Here is a 15,801-nt window from a genome sequence, read left to right as displayed (position 1 = left end):
AGACCTGAGCAGGGCATGTCACTGGGAAACTCCGAGGTGAGTGGCAGAGCTGAGGTGCCAGGGCAGAGGAGGTGCAGTGGGGACAAGGGGCACCGGAGCCTGAGCAGAATTGAATTGGGACCTGGGAGAAGAGATTACAGAACCTGGAGGTCACGCTGCTGAGTCTCAGTGGGGACTCAGTGCTTTACCCAAGCACTTTCTCAGGTGCCACATTCTGGTCTGTGGTCCTACGTGATTTGCTCCTCAATGCACAGACTTAAATTTTCCTTGTAGCCAAGGGTAAAGGCTGCACGATGCTGCTTTACCGGGCTGTCCAGGTCTGTCCCTGTCCCCATCCCTGCTCCCCGCCCCGTTTTTGTCTCTGCAGTCTGTAGGAGGAGGGGACTTTTTTCCTCCTCCTGGCACAGTTTTGCTTTGGAAAACATGTGATCCTCACCAGAAAGCCCACAGAATGGTGACTGACTTCCCCATGTAACCACATTTTAGTTCCAGCAGGTGACCAGTTTTAATCCACTTAGCAGAAGGTGCACTGATTTTGTTGAGTGCTAATTATTCATTAAAAGGTGGTGCAAGATGAATCGAATGCCTTCCAGTCTCAGCCTGTTGTATCCACACAGTTACTCCAATTAACTGAACCTGTGATCTCATAAAAGGCCATTCCCACTTCCTGACATGGGCTATTTCTGCCGGACTGAGGAGATTGGCATTAATTGTGCTGCTGTCCTTTAGGGTTGTACTGACCCCATTGTGAAACAGCCCAGTGACTGCCCACAGCTGCAGCAGAGCATCCTGCTCACTCAGGGCAAGAGCCGGGGAAGCTCCAGTTCTTGTGTGCTTGCAGCTTTCCCCATGGCACTAGGTGTGTGACAGCTGGCACTGAGGGGGCCTAGATTTGTGTGTCAGGATAGCTCTGAGGGTTTATAATGCTTCCTTTGGGCAGGGCAATGTCCCCTTGGTGACGGATGGGCAGAATAAGAAGGTTTTTTGCTTTTGTGAGTGGTAAACTCATCCCTTTACTGCTTTCCAGGTGATGTGGAGATGAGGATGGAGCGTTCCCGTTCCCATACCCAGAACCCCCCTTTCCTAAGCTGTTGGCAGGGCTGGGATGGCTCTTTCCACCCGCCCTCCCTTCCTCCTGCCAGGACAGGCTGGGTAAAAGGTTCAGCAGAGCGTTTCCCTGCTGCCTTCCCACAAACGCTTCCTGCTGGGCCCTGCTGTTCTCATGGTGCCAGAGCAGGCAGCAGAGGTACTGGTAGCCCAGAGCTGGCTCCCACCAACCCCAGGGGCCCCGGTGCCTGGGCCAGTGCATGCTCCTGCCTGTGCCATGTCCCCACCAACTCTGTGGTGTCCCCTGTGCCCCAGCTCCGACAGAGGAGAGAGCCAGATCTGTGCTGATGTGATTGCACCGAGGGGGCTGCTGTGCTTCATAGAATCATAGAGTCTATATGGCTGGAAAAGACCTCCAAGATCGTCAAGTCCAACCTTTTACCTTTTCAACTAAACTAAGCACTAAGTGCTTAGTCATTCCCACCACTGTATCTGGGGGAGAACTGGACCAGTGGTGCCGGTCCTTGTTATCTCTCCCTGAGCATCTCTGCAGACACCTGGTGCTCATCCCGAGGGACCTTCTGCTCCAGGTGGCACCTCTGATGTGGTGTGTGCCCAAAGGAGCAGGCAGGCAGCAGAGCTGGGCCCTGTGGGGGCTTCTGTTGGTGCAATGGTCATGGAAAAGGGGCTGGCACTGGGCACCATCCTGGTTCATCCCTGCCTTGGCCCAGGAAGCATTCCCAGAGGCTGGAGTGGGGACCAGGCGCCCATCATCTGGAAAAGTGAACAGAGCAGGAACAGGGCTGATTCCTCTCTAGAAACCCTGCCCTGGAGGTTGCTGGGGTGGTGGGGCAACCGTGCCAGCCTCCAGCCCTACGTGGGTGGCCAGGCTGATGGTGAGGACCTGTAGAGGCTGTGCTGTCTGGGAGGACGCCCTGACTCCCTCACTCTGAGGATCCCTCCCCAGACTGGCACGGGGACAGTGAGAGGAGAGCACGGGATGAAGCCTTGCAGGGAAGCATGCTGGCACCATAGGGTGGATCTGCAGGACGGGTCCCTGTGGCACAGCCCCAACTGGGAGCATTGTCAGGATTTGAATTTGTTCTCCTTCCTCTGTGATGCTGCAGATAAGCTAGACCTAAAAAGTTAGTGCTTTTTAATATTGTCTAATGACAAACGCAGTGTGTGTGAGTGTGGCAGGCAGGATCTGTGCTTGGGGGGATGTGGGGCACAGAGATGTCCTGCTGGGGGTCTGTCCTGGGGGTGTTTTGGGCTGTGTGCTTTCCCACCGTGGAAGGGACTGGTTGGAAGGGTGGCATGGGACTGCAGTGCTGGGAGGAGGGTGGGTGGCTGTGCTGGTGGTCTTGGGTGAGCATTGGCCTGAGCTTGCTGACAGCGCCTGTGCAGAAATGCTGTTCCTGGGCTATGGGATCCCTGGGAATGCTGCACCAGGAAGGGAGGGTAGCTCACAGAGAAGGGTTTTCACTATTGTTTGCGATGGGACTGGTGCAGGAATACCACATCTCCCTCAGGTATTCAGGGAGCCACAGATGTTGTTGGAGTAATGGAGAAAGGCAGCACAGGAATGTGAATGCTTTGGCTGCCTTGCTGCTCACAGAGGGCAAGAGCACGGACTGGAATCCTCTGGGCCAGCAGCCGTTCACTTCTCTTGCTGGATCGAGCTCCTGGTCCATCCAGCTGAACTTTCCCTGTGCCCTGGGACTGTTCCAGCTCCCTCAGCCCTGGCAGCTGATCCCCCTCCTTCCAGCCACCCCTCTGAGGGTGACACACATCTCCGTGCCTGTCTGTCCTCGCTGCCCTTTGGTGCAGTGGATGTGACCAGGCAGTGTGGTGGGGGCTCAGTAGCAGCTGTTGGCAGAGGGGGCCATGGAGTGGGGGGCACTGGGCAGAGCCCCTGACAGCCCCAGGGGTGCAGGACGGGTGCAGGAGCTGTGTGCGGGGGCACCAGGCTGGCTCTGGAGGGACAAGGCACGTGGTGTGCTGGTGCTGGGCAGGGGTTTAGCCGGCAAAGGGCTGGATGGGGGAGCTGGTGTTCCAGCACAGCGTGCACGTGCCCTGACCCTCTCTGCCCCCGCAGAGCCACGCTGCCATGGGAGGCTGCGGCACGTGGGCATGGCGGGAGCTGCTGGTGCTGCTGGGCAGCGTGTGGCTGGGGGTGGGCAGCTCCCAGCCCACCCCCCTGGGCCCCACGCACGCTCCTGGGCCCCAGCTGAAGTTTCGTCTGGCCGGTTACCCACGCAAGCACAACGAGGGCCGTGTCGAGGTTTTTTACAACGACGAGTGGGGCACCATCTGCGACGACGACTTCACGCTGGGCAACGCGCACGTGCTGTGCCGGCACCTCGGCTTCGTGGCTGCCACCGGCTGGGCCCACAGCGCCAAGTATGGCAAAGGCGTTGGTAAGAGCGGGGTGGTGGGCACAGCCCCCGGCACAGCCCCCGGCACAGCCCCCTGCACTGCCTGGCCCGAGGTGTGTGCCCCAGCAGGTCTGCATGTGCTGCTGGGGGGGAGGGTGGGGGTGGGCAGGGCCCGTGTTTGCCGAGTGCCCAGCAGTGCATGTGTGCACGTGTGTGTGTGTGCATGTGGGTGTGTGCATGTGTGTGTGCATGTGTGTGTGCACGTTGTGTGTGCATGTGTGTGTGTGCACATGTGTGCATGTGCATGTGTGCATGTGTGTGTGCATGTTGTGTGTGCACGTGTGTGTGTGTGCATGTGTGTGTGCATGTGTGTGTGTGCACATGTGTGCATGTGCATGTGTGCATGTGCATGTGTGTGTGCATGTTATGTGTGCACGTGTGTGTGTGTGCACGTGTGTGTGGACATGTGTGTGTGTGCACGTGTGTGTGTGTGTCTATGCACATGCAAAGTGGACTGGGAACTTGTGAATGTTTGGATGTGAGCTGCTGTGCAGGTGTGAGGGGCTGTTGCGGGGCTACACATGGCTTAGGGGGGCCAGTATGGTGGGCTCAGGTTGGTGTAGGCAGAGGTGTAGAGATGTAGTATGTGCAGGGCTGTTCAGAGCCCAGGACGTGGGGCTTTATGCATGTTATGTGGGGCTCTGTGACTGTCAGAGCAGCCCCTTGGGGAGCTGGAGACTCCCCATTTGCAGATCTCCCACCCTTGGCATTTTGCTGGCCTCGCCTTTGTGCTGAGGGAGCCCCGGTCCAGCTGTGCACCCCCATGGTCCCTGGCTGTGCTCCTTGGGCACCTTCTCTGCTCCCTCACCCCGGCCCGTGTCTGGCAGGGCGGATCTGGCTAGACAACGTGAACTGTGCCGGAGGAGAGAAGAGCATCGGGGACTGCAAACACCGGGGCTGGGGCAACAGCGACTGCAGCCATGAGGAAGATGCGGGTGTCATCTGCAAGGATGAGCGCATCCCAGGCTTCAAGGACTCCAACGTCATTGAGGTGAGGAAGCTGATAGCCAGGGTGGGTAGCACCACGCTCCCACAGAGCATCCTGGATGGGTGCCTGGGTGTGGGGTGCTCTGGGCACTCTCCCTCATGGCGCAGGATCCCAAGGTGATGGGAGGCTTTCCTGGTTGTGCTCCCTGGAGGTGCACCTGGGGACCCAGGGTGATGAGGGGCATGGGCTACACAGGGTCGGGTCCTTGGCCACCCAGGGCCACTAGATGTGGCCGGCAGGGATGCAGGACCTGGCCATCCCTGTGCTTCACCCGTGACTGCATCCTCAGAGCATCCCTGGGAGTGGGCTGGCGGGAGCTGGGGCAGCGGGATGCAGTGTGAGCCGAGGCTGACCTGAGCCCTGCAGACAGAGCAGAGCCACGTGGAGGAGGTCCGCCTGCGGCCGGTGGTGTCGGGGGCGCGGCGGCAGCTGCCGGTGACAGAGGGCATCGTGGAGGTGCGCTACAGGGACAGCTGGGCACAGATCTGTGACGAGGGCTGGGACAGCCACAACAGCCGCGTCATCTGCGGCATGATGGGTTTCCCGGCTGAGAAGAAGGTCAACAGGAACTTCTACAAGTGAGTGAGGCCAGCAGGGAGTCCATGGAGGTGGGATGTTGGAGAATAGCCAGGGGCATGGGGCTGGGGCACAGCTGGGGATGGTGCCAGGGACATGGGGCAGTGCTGGGGGGACAGTGGGGGCTGTGCTTTTGGGTATTGTGGCTCCCCAGAGTCCCTCCCATTCCTGCTGCTCTCCAGTCCGAGCGCCAGTTGGCCGTATGGGCACTCGCTAACCGAGCCAGGAGTCCGTGGCATGGCTGGGGGGCTGTGGCTGCCCACCTGCCTCATGCCCTACTGCAGAGGCCACTCCAAGAGAGCAGCTTTTGCTCCCTGGCAGTGGTGCAATATCATTTTCCTCTGATGCAGAGTGTGGGGGTTCCCATCCTGAGGGGAGGTTTGCAGTCAAGGCAGGCTGGGATACTCCAGCAGCACTGTGGCCTGGGTGAGGGGCAGGGACACGCTGTCACAGCGGTGCCCAGCGTGGTGCCTGGTGCTGGGTGTGCCCTGACCAGGCAGCTCTAGTGTTGCTCTGCAGGCGGCTGAAGCGAGCAGCCAGGATGAAGGGCCGGAGCCCGAGGCCAGGCAGCAGGTAAGGGGCTGGGGTGCCCCATCTGCTGAGCTGTGGTGGAGCTGGGCTGCCGGGCCCCACCGGTCTCTGCCGTCAGAATGGATCCTGGCACAAACAGATCTGGACGGAGCAGACTGAGGGCCTGGGCTGTGCTGGCCCAGTAAGACAAATCCCACCCTGGGTTACCTGCCTGTGTGTGCTGGGCTCCCCAGTTCCCCACGAGAGACGATCTCTCTCCCAGGCTGGCCATGCCTCAAGTAGAGCAGTTCCCATGCTGCACACCAGGCAGGAGTCCTGGCACAGAGTGAGCAGGATGCCCTGGGAGTGGTGGAGAGGGCTGCAGCATCCTGTGCTGCAGCCCTGTGAGGAGCAGGAGGCCTCGGAGCAGAGCTGTCTCTCCTGGTGGATGGGGAGGGAGGGCTGTGGAAATGGGCTGCTTTCTGCAGAAAGCAGCAGTGGGGAAGCTGGAAAGGCTGCACACCCCTCCATTCCCTGGGGGGTGGGCTGGCAGGGGCACCAGAGCCCTTGCTCAGCAGTGCTGGGCACCAGCAGGATGGGCACAGCGTGGCAGTGCCTGCCCCGAGTGCCGCATCTGCTCAGGGTCTCTTGCATCCTCTGCCTATTCCATCTTGCTGGCTTTCTGCCAGACCCAGGGAATGGTCTGGCTGCCTTTTCCCTCCATCCCTGAATCCTGCTGCTGGGTTTGGTGGTGGGTGCAGTGAGATGGAGCCCATTCTCTCGGGGCTGTGGAATGGCACCTCTCTTGCCTGAGCCCACTGCCGCGTGGAGATGTTGCACTGCCCCCAGCACATGGCCTTGCTCCTGTCCCACCACCTTCCCTGGTGCCCTACAGCCATTGCATGCTCTTCATTGTGACCCTTCCCATGCCTGTGTCACCAACAGCCACCCTTGCCAGCTCCTGCAGCTGCTGATGGGAATCCAGGCAGGATCAGTCCATGGGGTCTCCTCAACCCCCCCCGCAGGTCCTGCTTGCTGCAATGTGCTGTTTCCTGGGTGGTTTGGTGCTGACTGCCCCTTTCCCAGTGAGCGGGTCCTTCCCCTGCAGCACTGGTCAAAATGCTTTGTGATTCCATGAGGTTGCCATTGGCTCCCATCCCTCTGCCCAGAGCAGGAGCTGGTTCTGGAAACCCACACACTGCTTTGCAGAGGCTGATCAATTTGGGGCTGTGCAGCCACAGTGATACGTGGGGCACAGGCTAATCCAGGCTGGAAGGGACGCTGGGGAGTCCTGGTCCAACTCACTGCGTGGAGCAGGGCTGGCTATGGGTCAGCCCAGAACCTTATCCAGCTGATTTTTGAAATCTTCCAAGGATGGAGATCCTGCAGCCCTGTGGCCTCTGCTCCAATGCAATACAGCCCTCACGGGGAAAAGGTTTTCCTTACCCCGAGCCTGAACCTTACATTTCCAGTCACGCCTGTTTTCTCTTGTGCTCTTCCCTCCACACTGGAAGAGCCAAGCAGCCCCTCACAGGTGAGGGTCAGCTGCTGCAGTGCCCCTGACCCACAGCAACCCCGACTGGAGCAGCCCGTGCCCCCCTCCCCCTGCCACCCCGCTGTCCTGCTGCTCCCCCCGGTCCTCGTGCTGTGTACGTGATGTCTTCTTGTCCTGGGGACCCAGAACCAGGTGCAGGATCCAGATGTGGCTTCCTGAATGTGAATGGGCTGATGCCCTCCAGCCATCTGAATCCCAATTCCCAGCAGGCCCGTGCTGTGTCCTGGGGCTCGCTGGGCTGTGCAGGCTGACACCAACCTGCTGCTGGGCTGTGGGGCCAGTGGCCAGGCTTGATTTTGCCTGGTCCCTGAGGGTGTCAGTCCCCTGCCCTGCTTTGGGCCACTTTGCTCTTCATTCCTTGTGGGCTCTGGGGTTTTGGCTCTGTTGTCTGAGGAAAGCAAAGTATTTGAGGATGTTGGGACCACATCTACACTGTGTGTGCGCTGGGCCCTGGGCACCCTCCTCTTCCCAGAGGAAAGCTTGGCCAGAGCTTGGCCTGTGCCTGGACTGCTCCCTCCGCTGGCAGCAGGTTCTTGCCAGGCTGCAGCCCCTGTGGCCCTGGGGTGAGCACTCACCTCCTGTGCCACTTGCTTGCTGCTGCTTGCCAGGTGTCCTGCTCCCCGGGGGCACGGTGCAGTGACAGGTGTCTGGTGTCTGGATGAGGACACAGAGACACCTCACTCACACCCGACAGATCAAATCGTGGCTGCTGATGTTTGATCTGCTGTGTGACAAGGCAGCACGGGATGTGGCTGCATCCAGCTCAGTTTCCCTGTGGAATGTGTGCAGGAAACTGCATCATTGCTGCAGAGGGCAGCTGTATCACACTGCTGGCAGCACATGATGCTGTTACACCCATGTGTGACATGAAGGGGATGCACATGAGCCTCTCTGGGGGCCAAGGTGCCCAGTTCAGCCCCAGTGAAGCCAGGGCAGGCCGTGCTCCCTGTGTCACTGCTGCTGGCAGAAGTGACACCTTAGGCCCTGGGCTCTGTGATGGTTGTTTTCTGTTTTCCAGGCTGGCCTCCAAATCTCAGCCTAAACAAAAACACAGGGAGGACGTAGGGCCCAAGAAGAGGTAAATGGCTCCAGTGGAGAGCCTGAGAGCCAAGAGCCCCATGCAGTCCCACCAGAGCCTGTGTGTCCCCATGCGTGTTCCTGTGCTGCTGGGGATGTGGGACAGGCAGTTGGTGAGGGGTGGGTGCCTGGCCAGCACTACATGTCACCCTGGAGATGGTAAAAGGGGCACAAGCAGCGCATGCAGCCGCAGGCAGGGTGGCTGGTGACACTTCCACTGCCACTGGCCTCACTGGCTGTGGCTCAGGGCTCCTCCCTCCTTGCAGGCTCTTCACAGAGCGGCAGCAGCTCAACTACCGCCTGCACTCAGTGTCATGCACGGGGACAGAGGTGCATCTCTCCATGTGCACCTTCGAGTTCTACCGAGGCAATGCCTCGGCTGCCTGCAGGGCCGGGATGCCCGCCGTCGTCAGCTGCCTACCCGGGCCCCTCTTCGCTGCTGGGAATGCCCACAAGAAGAAACAGCGCCAGCAGCAGCAAGGCCAGGTGAGCCCTGTGGAGGGGGGGAACAAGTCCTGTGGTGGCCCAGAGCCAGACACTGCTCCATGGCTGGGCTCTGTCCCAGGCTGCACTCCAGACTGGGTGTGTGGGTCCCTGGGTAACTGGCTCCAGAGCATGAGGTGGGGCTGGTGTCCTGTCCCTGTTCATCCCAGGAGTCCAGGCCAGCCCTGTGCTGTGCCATGCCGTGCTGTGCCATGCCGTGCTGTGCCATGCTGTGCTGTGCCATGCCGTGCTGTGCCATGCCGTGTAATCAGCACCACGCCATTCGTGCAGTGCCACGCTGGCTGTGCTGTGCCCCGCCGTGCCATCGGCACCACAGCGTTCGCACTGTCCCACACCACCCTGTCCCCGCTCCCCACAGCCCCGGATCCGGCTGAAGGGCGGCGCGAGGGTCGGCGAGGGCCGTGTCGAGGTGCTCAAGAGCAGCGAGTGGGGCACGATCTGTGACGACCGCTGGAACCTGCTGTCGGCCAGCGTGGTGTGCCGGGAGCTGGGCTTCGGCAGCGCCAAGGAGGCCCTCACCGGTGCACGCATGGGCCAAGGTGAGGGTGCCGGGCCAGAGGGGCCAACATCCCCTCCTGGGGCTGCAGATGAGGCACTTCTCTGGGCTCTGCTGGGCTGGGGGCAGCCACGGCTGGGCTTGTCCCGTGGGCACTGGGCTGCTGGATGCACGTGGAGCATCCTGAGGGGACCATGGCCCCTCAACTGCACTGCCCCAGGCAGGAGCTGTGGAGGCTTGAGTGCACCAAGTCCCTCGGGCATGCTGAGTGGCCGTGGGGACAGGGAGGCCCCAGTCATCCCCGTGTCATGGGGTCCTGAGTCCTGCTCACCCCTGACAGGGACGGGACCCATCCACCTTAACGAGGTGCAGTGCCAGGGCACCGAGAAGTCTCTCTGGAGCTGCCCCTTCAGGAACATCACGCAGGAGGACTGCAAGCACACGGAGGACGCAGCTGTCCGCTGCAACATCCCCTACATGGGCTACGAGAACCTGGTGCGCACCACGGGGGGCTCTTGGCAGTGGGACCCCAGAGTGGGGAGCTGAGGGAGACCCATGGGATCCACTTTAGAGGGGCCCCTCGTCTCTCCTCCTCTGCACCCCATACATTTCTCTCTGCCCTGGGGGCTCAGGAATTTTGTGGGTGGGAGTCTCAGGCATCCCTATGAGGGGGAGTTAGAGGGGACCCTGCAGGGGACTTTGGGCAGTGTGAGGGGTGATGTGGGGCAGCTGCTCCCTGCTGCTCTCCCTGCTGCCAGCCTGTGCCCACTCCCCAGCAGAAACATCAGAAAAAAAATCGCTGTGGGCAACCAAGAGAGATTTTTTTACCTGTGATGAAACCAGCAAATGAAGCTGTCTGTTCTCATTTGCCCTGGCCCATCGTTTCATCCAGTTTGAGCTTTTAATGATTTTTAACTCTCTCATACCTGTCATTTCTGAAATGATACCATTTCAAAATGAACTGTTTTTCCTGCTCTGTTGAGACAATTCCCAAACTCACAACCAATTCCCTTTCCCCCAGTCTGCCAGTCTCAGCAAGTTCCCTGCTGCCCAAAGCTGTGCATTGCTCTGCTCAGTTCCTGGTTGCCCCCTCCCCGTGTGCCTGAAGCCCCTGGCCCAGGGCCCGTCAGGCACCACAGCATAGCCCTGGCTGCGTCACTGCACCAGTCCTGGGAGCATCACCCGTAATGGTGATGATGCTGCCACTGCCTCTCTCTGCAGATTCGGCTGAGCGGGGGCCGGAGCCGCTTCGAGGGGCGGGTCGAGGTGGCGGTGGGGGCTGGCGACAGGGACCAGCCCCGCTGGGGTCTGGTCTGCGGCGAAGGCTGGGGTACGCTGGAGGCGATGGTGGCCTGTCGCCAGCTGGGTCTGGGATTCGCTAACCACGGCTTGCAAGTAGGTGCCGGCACCAGCTTGGCCAGGGCAGCCAGCAGCCACCACCACTGCTCACGGGGCTGGGGACAGGGCCGGACAGGCTGGGGATGGGCGGGAGGTGGCACGCACAGGGTGCCTGCTCACGGCCCCAGGCCTTCCCCGCAGATCCGCCTGGCCGGCGGGAGGACGGTGTTCGAGGGCCGCGTGGAGGTGAAGCGAGGCAGTAAGTGGGGCACGGTCTGCAGCGATGGCTGGACCACAAAGGAGGCCATGGTGGCCTGTCGTCAGCTCGGCCTGGGCTACTCCCTGCATGCGGTGACGGTAGGTGCCAGCGGGGAGGCCCCCGGTGATGCCCTGGTGAGCACAGACACCGGCGCTCCCTGGACAGCTCTGGGGCTGTCTGGGGACAGAGGCACATGGCCACTCCATGCTGCAGGACAGGACCCTTGTGGGCAGCCTGGGGCATAGGTAGGGCTGTGCATGGTGGGGGTCTGGCTGCAGCCTGGGCGTGAGCGAATCGGGGCAACCGGGCCACCAGCCATGCCACCCACCCTGCCTGGCCCCTCCTCAGGAGACGTGGTACTGGGACGCCAGCAACGTGACAGAGATGGTCATGAGCGGGGTGAAGTGCGCCGGCCACGAGATGTCCCTGAGCCACTGCCAGCACCACGGCGCCAGCCTGAGCTGCAGGAACACGGGCACGCGCTTCGCCGCGGGCATCATCTGCTCCGAGAGTGAGCGGCCACGGGGGCTGAGGGCAATGGGGGCTGTGAGTGGTGGGGTCTGTGGGCAATGGGGGCTGTGGATGACAGTCCTGTGGGGCCAGGGATGCAGCTAAAGAGGCTGCAGGCAGTGGGGTTTGCAGATGAAGGGGCTGCAGGGTCAGCCCGTGCCTGGCGGATGGGGCCGCATCCCCCCCGGCCAGCTCAACCCTGGCAGCACTGGGCACTGCCCTGTCCCCACTGAGCAGTGGGGCCTGTCCCAGAGCAGCTGCCTTTCCCCAGCTGCCTCCGACCTGCTGCTGCACGCGCCACTGGTGCAGGAGACGGCCTACATCGAGGACCGGCCGCTGCACATGCTGTACTGCGCCGCCGAGGAGAACTGCCTCTCCAGCTCGGCCCGCCTGGCCAACTGGCCCTATGGGCACCGCCGCCTGCTCCGCTTCTCCTCCCAGATCCACAACCACGGCCGTGCCGACTTCCGCCCCAAGGCTGGCCGGCACTCCTGGGTCTGGCACGAGTGCCACCGGTGCGTGTGTGGCACAGGCAGAGACAGGGCGTGGGCAGGGACAGCTTGGGTGGGACGGGGAGAGGGTGATGGTGCTGCTGCAATGGGCTGAGTGAGGGTGACACTGGACAAGGGTGATGCTGGGCAGGGGTGACACTGAGGGAGGGTGACACTGTGTAAGTGTGACACCGAGTGAGAGTGATGCTGGGTGAGGGTAACGCTGGGTGAGGCTGACGCTGAGTGAGGTACCATTGCTGCCCCTTGTTTGGCTCAGGGCTGTCCCTGAAGGAGCAGTGTTGGGGCTGGAGGCCTCATAGTGGGCAGGGACAGGGTTGTAGGCTGGGCCCTGTGGCTGAGCCCTCTGCTTGCCTGGGCCATCTGGCTGGGGACAGCTGTGTCCGCTCCCAGGGCAGGACAGAGCTCTGCCCAAACTCACAGTGCTACGGCCTCGGAGCAGGGGCTGGGGGGACCTTCCTGGTGGTGAGGGGCCAGGCCCTCACCCAGGTGGTGTGGGGGGTTGACACAGGGCAGAGCAAGTCTCCTGTCTGCCCTGGGGGTCTCTGCCTCTGCCAGGTTCCAGTCAGCAGGCACTGGCTCGCTCCCACAGGCACTACCACAGCATGGACATCTTCACCCACTACGACATCCTGACGCCCAACGGCACCAAGGTGGCTGAGGGACACAAGGCCAGCTTCTGCCTGGAGGACACCGAGTGCGAGGAAGGTGAGTGACACAGGGCCTGCAGCACCGTCCCTGCCCGTGTCCCTCTCACAAGGCTGCTGGGGCCAGACTGGGTGGGCATCACAGGGGCTACAGAAGGGAGCTGCAGCAGGGATGAGCTGCATCTCCTCCTGCCTGCAGATGTGGCCAAGCGGTACGAGTGTGCCAACTTCGGGGAGCAGGGCATCACTGTGGGCTGCTGGGACCTGTACCGGCATGACATCGACTGCCAGTGGATCGACATCACTGACGTCAAGCCAGGCAACTACATCCTGCAGGTGCTGGACCTGAGCCGCCCCGGCCCCTCCTGCCACCCTACCGTGTGCACCCCTACCCTCTGCCCCTACGCCCCAGATCTCCACATGCCCCAGCAACCTGACCCTCTCTCCCACTGGCACTGGCTGGGGCTGGCAGGTGTGCTGCTGTAGGACAGTGCCTGTCCTCATGCCCACAGACATGCAGGGCTGCTTAGACAGGCTTCTGCATGAGTTTTCCAGCTCTGAGCAGTGCTGCTCATGGGCACACGGTGCACAGGGACAGAGCCACCCCAGCACAGTGGCTCCTCGGAGCCCTCAGCACATCCAGGGCAGCTGGGGAGACACATCCTGTGGGGCTGGGGCACAGGGCTCATGTCCTGAGCACAGCTCCACTGAAGCTGGGAAGGTGTGGGACAGGGGGCTGTGCCCTCACTGTCAGTGCCCCACAGGTTGTGATCAACCCCAACTTCGAGGTGGCAGAAAGTGATTTCACCAACAACGCCATGAAATGCAACTGCAAGTACGACGGGCACCGCATCTGGGTGCACAGCTGCCACATCGGTAACGCCCAGGACACGGCCCAGGGGCGAGGGCACGCGGGCAGGGCTGCCCTGGGAGAAGGGCAGCAATGTGGCTGCAGGAGGCAGTGGGGATGGGGGTGGGCAGGGTCTGAGGCTCTGTGGGCAGCTCTTGTGGGAGGGGAGGTGCTGGCAGGACGGGTGACCTGCAGCACCAGAGCTGACAGCTCTTTCTCTCTGCCCACAGGAGATGCACTCAGCGAGGAGGCCAACAAGCGGTTTGAGCAGTACCCAGGTCAGCTCAACAACCAGATTTCATAGGGCCCTGGACCCCAGAGAGATGGGCATCTCCCTCCCTCACCCCGTACGGGTGGGAGGAAGCCCCTGGGGGCTGGCAGGGAGGCCTCTTGCCCGGCATTGCTGCTGCTGGGGACTGCCCAGGACTTGCCACCGGCTGCCCTTCCCCACCTTGGGGGGCTGGTGCTGGAGGCACCGACACCTGCACCTCCCAGCCCGGGGCCGCCACCCCAACCACTGGCCAGAAGACCGTGCCCACGTTCCCTGGGCTGCGGCACACGGGTACGGTCTGGGAGGTCCTGCACCCCCCACCGCTCCAGTCCTTCCCATTCCAGCAGTACCCCACCTCCCACTCCTCCCTTTCAGCCCTGGTTCCTCTCACTCCACATCCCTCCCCACAGCTCAACCCCTGCGCTGGTCCCAGGACCCACCCTCCATGCAGGGACCCATTCCCCTGCCTGGCCTCAGGAGCCCCTGGTCCACAGGGATGGTGAGGGTACCCCTGGCTCACAGCGCTGCCCAGGGGTGGCTCATACCCCATCTCTCAGTTGTAATTTTATTTTCTCTATAAAGTTGTTAGTTCTATTTCCCAGTGGCTGCTGGCACTTCTCTGCCCCGCATGGCACAGCTCGTGCTGCAGGGCTGGTTGGCACACTCTGGCACAGAGTGTGGGAGCATCCCCTGGCCCAGCCCCTGCACCCCCTTGGATGGTGGAGTGAGGCAGTCCCCCTGTCCACACAGTGCTGGCCCCACAGCAGCCCCCTGCCTGCACCCCCCTCAACCAGGTTCCCCCGCTCTGGGAGAAGCCCGAGCGGGCGAGAGGAAGGGGCCAGCAGCAGTGTCGGGGGAACTGAGGGGTCACTCTGGCACAGCTGGGGTGTGGTGAAGTGCTGGTTCCCCTGCACCAGATCCAGGGCAAATGTTATCAAGCAGAAATCCCACCCTGGGGCTGTGACCCATGAGGCTGGGGGCTCATGACAGAGGGGCTGTCTCGACTTGTGTGGGAGCAGAGCCTGGCAGGGCCAAGACATGCTGGGCAGGGACACTTGGACATGACACAAGGGCCAAGGGAGGCACAGCCCAGCTCTCAGACCTCAGCCCCGTGCTCTGGTCGTGCCTGCAGCACACGAGTTGTGGGGACAGCAGGCGCTGCCCCCGAGCCCGGGAGGAGGAGGAGGAGAGGGGCAGGCCTTGGCTGGGGCCCTGGAACGCGCTGCGGTCAGCGCAGCCGGAGCAGCTATGCCAGACACGCCGCGATTTCCCCCGCGCCGGCGGCGCTGGCCGGGGCAGCGAATTCCTCCGGCGAGGCCGGGGCTGCTGAAAGGACGCCTGTTCTCGGGGCAGGGGAGCGCCTGGGGGCAGGAGCGGAGCCCCCGAGGAACTGTGCTTCTTTCATCTCCCAAAGTAACAGCCGGGGCCCGGAGCCCCGTCCCGGGCAGGGCCTGGCCCGACACCCGCATTCCTGCCATCGCACCGGGCCGGACGCGGCCGTTCCGGGCTGCCCTCGCCGCAGAGCCGCTGCCTCCCGCCGCCGCGGGAGCAGAGGGGGATCTTCCAGGAAGGCAAGGAACGGCTGGAGCTGCTCCTTCCCAGAAGGGCCGGCCAGGCAGCTGCACAGCACAGGGACGGGCCCAGCTGTCCCCAGGGGCCGGGTGTGTGTGGGAGCGGACACAGGGCTGGGTGGGACAGGCACAGCCCCGGCCCAGCTTCCACCCTCGGCCCTCCCGAACATCAGGGCCAGGAGACGCTGCCTCGGCCACGGCAAAGTCCAGCATCAACACCCCTTTCACCATGGCCTGGAACGCTGCTGTGTGGGAGGGGACGTGGGCACAGACCTCGGAATGCTCACAGAGCTCCCAGCAGAAGCGATGTGACCGGCTGAACACGGCACAGCCACAGCAACATGGAGCAGCTCGGCTGCACTCCGGGGAAGAACTGCCGGTCCCAGAGCTGCTCCAGGGCTGCTCTCACCACAGAGGGGCTGCATGAAGCTTGACAGCTGCCAGGCTGGTACAGATGGAGGAGTGAGATCCCAGCTGCGTGGGTACTGAGCAGGTGGCAGGACACCACTAACGCTGAGGAGGTCCCTGGAGGCACAGCCAGCTCTGCTCCACCTGGAAGGTCTTGTGTGAGGACTGACAGGAGGGGCAGGGTCCCACGCGGCCCGGCCTCCACCAGGCAACTGCTGCTGTTGTGAGAAGGTGATGTGGCATGGAG

General features: G+C 62.3%; 1 protein-coding gene across 2 annotated transcripts; it reads left to right on the top strand.

The window, feature by feature from the left end:
- LOXL3 (lysyl oxidase like 3) lies at window positions 1–13,751 on the top strand. 2 transcript variants are annotated; one of them, XM_051772644.1, is made up of 17 exons: window positions 1–36; window positions 3,146–3,467; window positions 4,313–4,476; window positions 4,840–5,051; window positions 5,569–5,622; window positions 8,133–8,192; window positions 8,458–8,677; window positions 9,054–9,234; window positions 9,532–9,686; window positions 10,413–10,586; window positions 10,731–10,886; window positions 11,137–11,299; window positions 11,570–11,813; window positions 12,400–12,515; window positions 12,654–12,790; window positions 13,219–13,330; window positions 13,535–13,751. In XM_051772644.1, exons 1-17 carry the CDS (start codon window positions 16–18, stop codon window positions 13,606–13,608), a joined length of 2,565 nt encoding a protein of 854 aa, XP_051628604.1. In that variant the 5' UTR covers window positions 1–15; the 3' UTR covers window positions 13,609–13,751. The 2 variants fall into 2 exon arrangements, with proteins under 2 accessions (XP_051628604.1, XP_051628603.1); XM_051772643.1 differs by lacking the exons at window positions 5,569–5,622; window positions 8,133–8,192; window positions 10,731–10,886 and having other exon boundaries at window positions 16–36.
- Window positions 13,752–15,801: the final 2,050 nt, after the last annotated feature.

Source organism: Manacus candei, unplaced genomic scaffold (genome assembly GCF_025592945.1).
Source record: "Manacus candei isolate 608988 ecotype Guabito, Panama unplaced genomic scaffold, ASM2559294v1 h1tg000154l, whole genome shotgun sequence".
NCBI classification, from domain to species: domain Eukaryota; kingdom Metazoa; phylum Chordata; class Aves; order Passeriformes; family Pipridae; genus Manacus; species Manacus candei.
This window is presented reverse-complemented; position numbering and strand designations above follow the sequence as displayed.